The sequence below is a fragment of the Gasterosteus aculeatus genome, chromosome 4, assembly GCF_964276395.1.
Source record: "Gasterosteus aculeatus chromosome 4, fGasAcu3.hap1.1, whole genome shotgun sequence".
NCBI classification, from domain to species: Eukaryota; Metazoa; Chordata; class Actinopteri; order Perciformes; family Gasterosteidae; genus Gasterosteus; species Gasterosteus aculeatus.
The window spans coordinates 23,525,811-23,538,039 of record NC_135691.1 but is presented as its reverse complement, the minus strand read 5'-3'; the positions used below and the strand labels follow the sequence as shown (position 1 = coordinate 23,538,039).

At 41.8% G+C, this 12,229-nt stretch overlaps 1 protein-coding gene across 2 annotated transcripts in view; it reads right to left on the bottom strand.

Annotated features, from left to right (window-relative positions):
- The window catches only part of arhgef39 (Rho guanine nucleotide exchange factor (GEF) 39), a 51,372-nt gene that overhangs the window by 13,593 nt on the left and 25,550 nt on the right, over positions 1–12,229 (bottom strand). For both annotated transcript variants that reach the window (XM_078101409.1, XM_078101410.1), the window contains exons 6-7: positions 9,617–9,687; positions 6,714–6,842 (exon numbers count right to left, since the gene is read on the bottom strand). In XM_078101409.1, coding sequence (XP_077957535.1) covers positions 6,714–6,842; positions 9,617–9,687 — 200 coding nt within the window. The remainder of the gene's footprint in view (positions 1–6,713; positions 6,843–9,616; positions 9,688–12,229) is intronic.

Here is a 12,229-nt window from a genome sequence, read left to right as displayed (position 1 = left end):
GTTAAACTTCAAGATCTGAAGAATGAATTTGTGACAATCGTTATCCAATTTCTTCATTTAACATGGACGTTACAACATACTTTTTGTGCAACAGTTGTGTTTTTTATTTTCACACTATAGAAAAAAAATGAATGTACACTTATTGTGCCAAATATTTTTGTTACTGTAAAGCATACAGGCACGCGTGAAGACAAATAACATATTTTATTAGCAAAGAGTAATATACAGGACATTCTGCGAACATTAGCAGGCTTTTCATTTTAAGCTAACTATTGCCAAGGCTACAATTATATAAGTCCCAACAAATGATAGATGATCAATGATTGAAGCTTGAAGACATAGCGGCAGATATTAGACCTCTTGCTGATGTCTGGTCAATGATCATGGAGGTACTGGATTTTGTATGCTTATAACGCAGTTAACATTTAATGTCCCATGCTGCTCAGCTCAGTTTCTTTCCAGAGGTTGTCAACATTAGAGATCTTAGAATGGAGTTATTTTTGATTTAAGGTACTGTCAAACCGCAATGCTGGATAACAAAATGATTAGAACATAATAAATAGCAAATTTGGATTAATCACATGCCACTGAACTGCAAACAAAGATAACTTCATAACATTCAGATGGACCACCAATGCAGGTTCAACCAGCATCAATGTCAGTATGAAAATGGTTTTAACCTTGCACAACTGCAGAGAATACATATAATGAGAATAATTAAGCCATGTTGCATTGAAAAAATAAATGAGGATGAAATAATCTAAGTAAGAGGTAAGCAGACTGTGAAGGAACCTCTCATCTCTTCCTCCTTGATTGGCAGCGGCGTGATGATAGCTAATAAGCAAGAGGCTGACATTTGGATAGATAAGATGAGAAATATTGCCTGGTTGAGGGTGTTTTTGTAATTTCAGCTAGCTTGAGTGGCCGAAGCTGTGCCTCTGGGGCGAAGAGCGAACATTTTCAGGTAGACAAGCCCACTAAGATTAAGTGGCCGGGGCCAGGAGGGGGTCAAATTGCTTTTAAAATGCCACGGGTCTCAAATCGAACCATCAGGAAACACACCGTGACTCTCTCAGGTGTTGCATGGAGATTGGTTTTGATTTTAATTAAAATTATTTAAAATAAAACCTGCTTGAGCCTTATACAACCCTTTAAAAGGACACAGAACAAGAAGTCATTATGGATGTATTGTTACAATAACCACTCAGTTCAGGACAAACAGGAATTAAGGAGAAATGTAGTGGAAAATGTCCACACTAAACAGATCCCTAGCACCCTCAGCTCTTTCAACTGACGGACCTGAGGCTTTTATCCTTTGTTGTAAATGACATATTACATTGTAGGGAACTCAGTGTTTCCTCAAGGTTTAGAGCTTTGGGGGGGAGGGTGCTCTTTGAGTTTGTTTAAGGTATATATATTCAAGGTATAGACTTGTTAGATTCTATAGATTACTTCGGTTGTGATCTGGCCATGTATAGAAAATATAATTAAACTAAATTAACCTGACTTGTGGAGAATATAATGGTTGGGGACACTAACTATTCACCGGTATATATGTGTTTTCTGGCCTCAAAACCGCAGTAAAAGGACATTTTACTAAATTGAATGTAATGCTTTAAGATCTTTGAAAGAGGTACGAGGGCCAAGAAGAGGAATTGCAGGGCCTGCATTGTTCTGAGTGACAAGTCACATTTTCAGCTACATTTAAATGCTGCGGCTTAGCAGCTAGCTATCTTGCATGCAAACTGACATTAGCAGGGCAATCTGTAAGAGTGTAGCAGGAGAGTAGCAAATTGGGTTGTTGTAAACAAAGATACGACATCATTGGGAGACAACAGAATATGTTGTCACATAAAATGAATGCCTGAGTGGTTATGTATTTCATGTTCACTCAAGCATCAGAATGCTGCCAGTGTCCAGTGTGCTGAAACTGATGCGTCTCAGTGTGCTGATTATACAGACGCGATGGGATCTCCCTCTGCTTTGCTCACTTTTAAGAGTCTGACCATAAGTCCTGTGTTTTACAGTTTAGAAGGGGGCAGGTCTGTACTGTTAAATAAACAGTAAGTTATTAAGTTAAATAAAATGGACAATAACCAAGTGGCTCAATGTTTACTCTGGTCAAACAAGAAAAAAAAAATGACTAGAACTTGAAATAATTCCGGTGCTACTTTGGAAAGAAATGTGTAGTTTTCCTAACCTTTAATGTTGTATCAGATGCCCCCCGTCAGACCCCCTGATGGACAGTTGACAGATACAGTGGTTGGATTAGCTTTTTGTGAAGAGCATTCTCTTTGTGGGCAAGTTCTCGTCATACCCCCTCGTTCTCATCTGACCATCCACGGTGCTTTGAGGGAGCAGCAGGTTCAAAGAGAAGGAAGTGCCAAGCACTCCTCTCCATGTCCGGGCTTTTCAGCTTCCCTTGTCAAAGACCACCTTTGCTCTACTACAAAGTCTTTTTGGGCTGAATCAAGTGTGGGTGTGTGTGTGCGTAGGTGAGGCAGGGTGTCGAGGGGGGCGAGGAAGGAGGGGCAGGAACTAAAGATTGATCTACAAAGGGACCTGTTCCCCCCTGATGTGTCTGAATAACAGAGGTGTCGCTGCTGTGGCAGAACAAGGGTTGAGACAACGACTTCTTTTACTTTGTTTATGACCAAACAATATGGGAGTTTTTTATTTTAGTCAGAGATGAAGTCCAGTGGAAATTAAAATGCATCAAAAGCAATAGTAGCTATCCGGAAATTATGGTGGCATGTCCCATAAGAGCCAATGCCTTGGTGTGCAAAAGTGTGTTATAGTGTCCATTTGTTTTGGCAGCAATTAATTTTAAAATCACTTTTAACTATTTACAACTAGCGTCAATTGCCTGGTGCATGTTGGCAATCAGGCTTAAAATCCACTATAGCAATGCATGAAATATATTTTTAAAGAAATATTACACAGCGGTCTTGGAAGAAGAGGGCTAATTCGTTTGAAATCCGTTGAAATATTACAGTTGTGTCCATCTGTTGAATGGTTGACTTATTACGTTTTTACACTCTTTTAGCTTTTTACTTTGGTTTCTTTTCTCTCTTTGCTGATATTGACCGATTATCAGTCATAACCAGAAAAATAGAATTCTCTTAAAAGCAAAACCCACAGTGAATCAGGAATCAGGATCAGGAAACATTTATTGCCAAAATATGTCAAACAAACAAGGAATTTGTCTTGGCGGTTGGTGCATGACAGACAGTGTAACAATAGACAACAAGACAGCAGTGCACAAGTAATAAAATAAAGTAAAATTAAATGCTAATGCAATGGGTTAGTAAAAAAAAATAAGGCTATGGGTTAGTATAAAACAAGGGAATGAAGTTAAAGTTAAAAATTTAAAATATTAAAAAAGTTTAAATATTAAGCATAAAGTGCACTAGCGAACAAGTAACAAAGTGACGAGTGACGACAAAGTGATCATTTACAGTTAAAGTGACATGTGCAGTGTGAAGGGGAGAGACCGGTGGAATGTTATAGTCAGTCAGTGGGGGACCGGGCTCTGTTGATGAGCCCGACTGCCGACGGGAAGAAACTGTTCGTGTGGCGGGAGGTCTTAGTCCTAATGGACCTCAGCCTCCTGCCAGATGGAAGGGGCACAAACAGTTTCTGTCCGGGGTGAGAGGGGTCGGCCACGATCTTTTTAGCTCGCTTCAGAGACCTGGAAGCGAACAAGTCCTGCAGGGACGGCAGATTGCAGCCGATCACCCTCTCTGCAGAGCGGATGACACGCTGCAGCCTGCCCTTGTCCTTGGCTGTTGCTGCAGCGTACCAGACGGTGATGGAGGAGTAGAGGATGGACTCGATGATGGCCGTGTAGAAGTGGATCATCATCGTCTTTGGCAGGTTGAATTTCTTCAGCTGCCTCAGGAAGAACAACCTCTGCTGAGCCTTCTTTGTGATGGAGCTGTAATGTTCAGCTCCCACTTGAGGTCCTGGGTGATAATGGAGCCCAGGAAACGGAAGGAATCCACAATAGTGACGGGGGAGTCACACAGGGTGATAGGGGAGGGTGGGGCTCTGTTCCGCCGGAAATCCACAACCATCTCCACTGTCTTTAGAGCGTTGAGCTCCAGGTTGTTCTGGCTGCACCACGACACCAGATGGTCAGACTCCCACCTGTAGGCGGACTCATCCCCACCAGAGATCAGTCCAATGAGGGTGGTGTCATCCGCAAACTTCAGGAGCTTGACGGACTGGTGACTGGAGGTGCAGCTGTTGGTGTACAGGGAGAAGAGCAGAGGGGAAAGAACGCAGCCTTGGGGGGAACCGGTGCTGATGGTCCGAGAGGCTGAGACATGTTTCCCCAGCTTCACGTGCTGCTTCCTGTCAGACAGGAAGTCTGTGATCCACTTGCAGGTGGAGTCGGGCACGTGCAGCTTGGAGAGTTTGTCCTGCAGCAGAGACGGGATGATGGTGTTGAAAGCAGAGCTGAAGTCCACAAACAGGATCCTGGCGTAGGTTCCTGGGGAGTCCAGATGCTGGAGAATGTAGTGGAGGGCCATGTTGACAGCATCGTCCACAGACCTGTTGGCTCTGTAGGCGAACTGCAGGGGGTCCAGGAGGGGGTCGGTGAGGGACTTCAGGTGGGTCAGGACTAGCCGTTCAAAAGACTTCATGACTACAGAGGTCAGGGCGACGGGCCTGTAGTCATTGAGTCCTGTGATCCTGGGCTTCTTGGGAACAGGGATGATGGTGGAGGCCTTGAAGCAGGCTGGTACGTGGCAGGTCTCCAGGGAGGTGTTGAAGATGTCAGTGAACACCGGAGACAGCTGGTCAGCACAATGCTTCAGGGTGTGAGGGGAGACGGAGTCCGGACCGGCGACAATTATCAACAATGACTTCATAGAATATTCAATAAAAACAATGACGATCTTGTTTACTTAAATAGTTTGAATAGAGAGGTACCAGTATTGTATAAATACAGGACTTTTTAATGACTGCTTCAAAACTCCTTGTAGTAGCTTTAAGATGATGAAACCAAGTGAACTCAGGAGTAGGGCTATAGGGGAATACCTCAGACTGCAACTGAATATTTTCATCATCTCTATCTCTATTGTTTTAGTACCTACTTTAAGTAGTCAGGTACATCCCCACTACTACGTTTCCATTTAAAAATGCATATCTTCTACTTTGTTTCCACCTCGTTTCGACGCTACTCTGGAGGTTTAAAAGCCCAACATGTAGGGTTTGGATAGGTTTTAGTTTTGGATACTCCAGGGTTGCCGTGCATGGTGGGTCGGTGGAAACGCAGAGCTTTGAAAACAATAACTGAGACACCTGGCTTTGAGAATCTCCGTCAATGCCTATGTGGACCAAGATTGTTTTTCCATTTAAACCCCAGGTTTGAATAGAAACATAGTAGCCAGCCTGTAATCTTTACAGGACTTCAAGCAATGCAGTATCATAACATATGCTAGGAAAGTCCACTCTGCATTTGTATAATGTTATAATGTTATGTTACATTTTTTATTTTTCTCTCAATTAACCAATAAATCTTCTAAATGTTTCAGCACTAAAATTATCAATATCCTATGGGTATCTAACAAAGTTGTCTGAATGACCTCAAACACCATCAGGTGCCATTGTCAGGAACATAAAAGGGATATTAATGGGAAATAATCAATGTGGAACAGGACAGAAAATGTGAGACATCTTTGTTTCAAATTGAAGGAACAGGCAGGCAGACACAAATCTGCGGTCTCCCAGGGAAACCGGCCGACTGTCTGCTGTATCGATGTCCCATTGATTCAGGCTTTGTGTCTCACAATTGCACCCCCCCACACCTCCTACAGAGCTACTTAATATGTTTGAGAGGGTCCCGTGCTTCTCATCTGTATAAGACAGAGCACTTTTCTTTTACCCACATTAGAGGCGGTGTTGGTGGGAAAGAAGGAGAATGGGGCGGGCTGGCGCTGCTGCTGATGCTACTCTGAAGTCTGCCTGGTGGGACCGGAGCTTTATTAGCTGGAGAGGAAGCCGGCGGAGTTGCAAGGGCCTGAGAACTCAGATGAGAGGAAGCTTTTGAAACTCCCCACATCAGCATTAGAGAAATGAGCTGCTATTCAGCGCTCACTTCCAGCCTGTACTGACACATCCGCAAATATACACATACACACAGAAAAAGGAAAATAAATACATTATACGCAGCTTTGTGCGCTTGTGGATTCACTCATATGCATCAAAAACACACAAACACACACACACACACACACACACACACACACACACACACACTTTGGCTTCCTTTTTATCTACTGGTCCACAAGATGAGGCTGGGATCTAATTGGTCCTGGGGGAGATTGGCTGGGTAAGAAGAGCAACGAGGAGGCCAGACAAACAACAGGAGGGGGAGTGGCAGCTAAAAGTCGAGGGAACCACAATGGAAAGAGGAAATAATAGAGGGGAGGGCAGGATTTAAGGAAGAAGCACACTCGCTCACTAAAAGTTAGCAGTAATGCTCTTTTAATGAAGAGGCTCAGTGTCCTTAGGTTAGCTAAGTTTCCTGAAGAAAGTACATTAAAAGCAATCTAGTCAGAAAGTCTGAATACCATTTACATTCAATTTTTCTACTCCCATGTTTTCCAAATGACGTGGCACAATGAATGCAGAGAGGTTGAGAAGGGATGGAGACGGTTCTTGAGGAATGGGGGGAAAGAAAGGAATATGCGATCAGCTCTAACCTTCAGCCAACACCTTTGTCTTTTTCCCTTTCAGCAGTTTTTGCACCCTGCATAGCTGAAGGTGGTTCTCATGGCGCCTGGTATTGTTCTGGATACGCTGGAACACCTCGTTCACCGCATCCACCGCCCCTGATGGAAAGACAGACACACACGCATCTGTTTGACCATGCATATGTAAACATGAGTTGATGAACTCGTTTCTGAGTTATACTATGTATTTAGTATATCAAATACCTGACAACCTTGTGTGATGAAGTACCCAAATCTGTTGGGTACTGAATTGTGAGTTATGAAAGACGTCACTTGATATTTAAAACAGATATTCCTGTCAGGATCAATTCACATTGGCAAATTCATGGCCTTGCCTATTGCTGGTATTTGAGCCATTATATGAATATTGGCTTTTATCCGAGAATTTATTGTATGTTGTAAGAGGGGAACAAACTACGACGTGACCAAACAGTGTTTCCCTTAGGTTTACTGCTTTTTGGTGGGCGGGTGGCTGCGTATGCGGAAACCCCCTCCCCCTCGGTTAGTCTGTCCCCGGTGTACACAAAACCTTAATTTTCCGACACACGTTCTCTGTTCGCTGTTGGGCGCGTGCTCCCAACAGAACTGCCCCGTGCGTAGAGATCAGGCAGGGCGCACCCCTAATTGAATGGTAGGGGAAACACTGCTATCACCCCTTCTACATTCACTTTTTTCTGAACCCCCCCTCCATGCTGTGCCAGAATACCTCCGTAGATAAACTGTATGGACTACAGACAATATACCGGGGGATAATCTACAAAACAAATTTGACAAAATGAAATAATGACACGTCTGCCAATATAATATATAATATTTGCGTACTTACTAAGAAATGCGACCAAATGTGCCAGAGCTTATTGCATCCTATTAAACGCTTCAAATATCTCTGAAGCAGTTTGCAGCGTGATTTTGCTCAATTTCATCAGCAAGCTCTAAGCTTTAAGAACTAAGTTGTGCAAATTAAAATATCCAAACAGTCCTAATTGGACCCAATGGTCTGCTTAATGGCTACGGCTGTGTTTCACTATGTGTTAAAACGCCTTAACATGCTGCATTAATGCATTAATTAAAGGGATGCTGGTCTCTAACATGCAGCGGTCCTTGCGGCCCATAATTCACTGGCCCTCCACAAATGGACCGGGCTGTCATTCTCTAATTAGATGTAAACATGCCCCTATAAGCACAGCTGATTTCTTAAAAAAAAGGTTGGCCAAAGGTTTAGTGTAGGCTGCCAAAAAAAGCAGGATTGTATTATAATTTCTTAATAAAAGAGATTTGGGAGTTTGAGTGGGGAGATGAATTCTCCTCTGGCATGCAACACACCGTGGGTTTAATTAATTTTAAAATTAACTTGATCTTTGGGGCAACTTGTCTACACTACAGAAATCGAGGCCTTAATTGGCTCGTTTAACTTCACAACGTAAACCAAACAAGGCAACCGTGTAACATCTGTGTACTCTCTCCCTTTGTTGTGCGTGTTAGATTTTATATTTATTTGTATAATTTCCGTTGCCTGCTTTAGAAAAACTCCTAATTACAGCATTCTCGGGGTGAGTTCTGGCCGCCGAGACATTAATAATACATCCGGCCCCTTAGACATTGTGAATATGGCGTGCACAGCTCTTTATCAAATTCATTCTGTATTTAGAGCGTGCTTGACTTCGCGGCGGGAGGACTCTTAACTTCCATTGTTGGAGCTCTGACAGAGTTTGAGCATTGCGTCAAGTCAGACTTAGAGGGTTGTATTAACCCGGGGCTGATGAAAACTCCTGAAGCACTGCAATTACAACAATTAAATCCTGCCTGAGGGGGCGGAGGGAGTGGGGGGGCAAAGAAAAGGATGGGCAAACTGATTGCGCAGCACAACAAGAGAAAACGACAACAACAAAGCCTCTTGTGATTCTATCTGCTAGTTTGCTTAATCATATGCAATATGATTTGTCTGTTTGTTTTTTCATAAATCCCTTTACAACACAACCAGGCCTTTTTTTCCACATGCACACTCACTGCAATACAAAGCTACAAAGTTTAAAAAAGGATCCTCTAATGAGAAGAGGAAGAGGCGATGGTGGAGCACATTTAGATATGGACCTTCATCTTAGAGTCAGGGGCTGTTTTAATTTGTAAGCAAAGAAACACACCAGCAATGAGATTTTAATTGACACACATAAATAATTCCATGTGTACATTCACACTTGAATAAGATGTTTATTTGACGATTGAAATGAGTAATTATCGTGATTCGTGTTGAATGTATTCATTTAATTGCTCCCGCCTAATATCTTCTAAACCACTACCAATTAATTATGTCAAAATCCACATGAAACTTGAACTTACACGTTAAGGTTTGCCTGGCGTTTGTTTTCTCGGCAAGCCAATGGCTGCAGTGACAAAAACTACAAAAGAAGGAATGAAGGGGAAAGTGAGCCCTTCCCTTCCTCAGATGAAGAAAATGAAGGCTGTCTTTCACTGTGACAGAGCCTGACTGCTGACATGAAACCTTCAGCTTTGGGTTTCTGTTTTAGTCCCTGCTGTTCGGAGGACTGGGCTTAGATTCAATAATTGTACAGCTGTACTTAATCAACCCATGTTCCTACCGGCTCGTTCCACTGCGAGCGAGCCAAAAGTCTGAGATTGGTTATGCGGAGTACATCATCATGCTCGTGTCACCTGATGTTAGGTTGCCATTGCGGACGATCCCATTTCATGACACATTGGAAGAGGAGGAGGTGATAACAATTGCTGTCTCACACGTCTGCCAATCAGAGGAGCATATCTCCACTGTAAAATCCATTGGGGGGGGGCGTAACATGAAGGTTGAAATGCATGAAAATAATGATTGAATCAGCGAAATGATGAGAAATGACACATACTTGAAAGCTGCGGAAACTCCGGGTTGTCTGGACTCGTGTTGGCAGTCAGGTCCTGTAGGAAATGTTTATACCTGCAGCAGAACAGAAAATAAACAAGGATGACGCTCACCATCTACAAACAGGATTACACAACATTCTTTCAAATTTAGAATATGATCAGATTTGAGGTTGATTGGATACTTTCTGTAAGCCTGCAAACATATGCCATTTCATCAAACGTAAAGCTTTGGATAACTTTTAATCATCTTCAATATATTGACCAAATTTGGAGTGGATCTCAGATAGTGTCCAAGAGGAGTTTGCTAAGTACAGCTAAGACAGCCAAAACTGGCCAAATGGCCAACTTTGTTTGGTTTACAGCATAGCGCCAATAAACTTCTTTTACAAGTCTCCATTTGACAACATTCCATAGTTTCGCCTAAATTAATACAGCTGGGGCTGCTCTTTTGATATATACATACGGTAAAAAAAAGAACGGTATTTTTAGTAATAACTTTTGACACATGTTCAAGCTCCGTGGGTTTTCAACCATCCTAATTAACTGAAAAATATATTCCATATAATAAAAGGGGAACGTTTTTCTTTAACAGAATTTGAGGTTGATCACGTCAACTGGCTACAAGGATTACATCAAAGTAGAAAATTTGTAATATCAAAATTTTGGGGGTGGAAATGTATCTTGCATGAGAAATTTAGGGCAGATTTTTCATTTACAACTCCTCCTTTTGTGAGATGGGTGTAAAATGGCACTACTACGCCGGTCGTCCAACGAAAACTCACGGTTTTGATAAAAAAAATGTAATCAGGTATTTAGATTGTCCTGACCATTTTCAAAGTTGACCAATACTCATGCATATATTTTGTGGCAGTTTGTTGAAATATTACAGCTGAAAAAGACTAAAAATGCCCAAAGATGCTAAATATTGCCGACTGAATGCGTTGCCTCCTAGAGGTGGAATAGAATGAAAATGTCAGGGTATGTTACAGTATGCAATGTGGCCATAGGCTGCAAATGTCATGATTGGGTTTGAGTTAAGTGTACTAGAGAGACACGTCCTTATGAAGTTCATTGGTGTATAACATCAATGAATTGCCAATAAAGCATTTATTTGCTAGTAGAAGAAGAAACTTCCCCATTCCCCAAACTAGCCCATTGCTGTGGCGCATCACATCACCATGGAAAAGGAAGCTCACTGTGCTTTTCATCTTCCATAGGTAGTGCTTTTTTTTTTTTTTTTTTTACATCGGTTACATCCATTACATTGAGACATAAAACACATTGTTTAAATAGGAGTTATTAACATCCCTCCTGCAAAGATAACGTTTCTATCTGGAAAAGACAATGTTGAATGTTAAAACGTCAGCGACAGACTTACACTTAAAACAGTAATGTTACTATCAAGTACTTGTATTAGAAACTTATAAGAAAATACTCAAATGTTAGTGGTCTTAAAAAAAACACGAGTTGTGCACTAGTGCTCCATTTCTACATGGCGCATTACTGCAAGCTCAAAAGATAGATGACTGACGTTGATGCTTGCTAACCCCAGTTTCTCTTGGTTACAGCTTATCGGCCACAGCAGAGCAGTGGTCACGGAAATGAACGTGTAAGTTGGTGGTTTGAGAGTCCTTCACCAGTGAAACCATCATGCAGAGCTTGCAAATTGACTGCATAATACTGATGGGCCTAAAACCGAAAAAATGCGATATCCCATTTTGCTTGCAATCTGACAAATTACAATTCTAATTTTGTAGATTATAAAATATATTATATATGATATGTGGATATATGGAGCTGAAGAAAAAGAGAAGGGATGCATTTTTTGGTGTATAATTGTATGTTGTAAAACCACAAAGAGTACATTTGGCATAATAAGTGAACACAAACTGAACAAAGAATATATCCAGCCTGATTAAAAATTTAAAAGGACATTTCATAAAATGCAATCTAATTGTGGTTAAGTTAAGTAACTCGTTGCCCTATTTTAAGTTTGCATCTAAAGTAATGGTTGTGAAGAGAGTCACCTTCCCCAGTTCCCGTTTTTTGTAGGATGATGTGACCTACAAGTGCATTGACAATGGACATTGATTTCCACTGTGTCTGCCTTTTCCCTCGTTGTACCGTCTGGACTTCTTTTAGAGACATTGTGGTGCCGGTAAGAAGGGCTATTAGTGACACTAGAAGGCCACACACCACTTCTGCTGGTCGACGTGGTGGCATGAGGAGGATGTGGCATGTGTAATGTAAAAAAGGTGTGTGTAGAGGCAGCGCGTGGAGAACAGAATGACACAATGGTGGCTCTTCAAGTTGCACTTGGAAAAATGCTTGCTGAACCAAATTTTGTATTTACTTGCATTCAGAACTCTATTGAAATATTTGGGTAAATACTAAGGCTTCAGTCCATTTTTTACCCTTCCATTATATTGGTACTAGTACACACTCATTATAATACGGGTAGATGAAATCCAGCATTCTGATTGGTTATGAGTGAGTCAAGGGGTGTACATTATTGAGCCATAATGTACAGTACCTGTTTACACTGACCTGAGCATTCCATGTCACTGCGCACTCAAAATATTAGTTAGATTTTGCGCTACCGGTAGTTGTTGTTT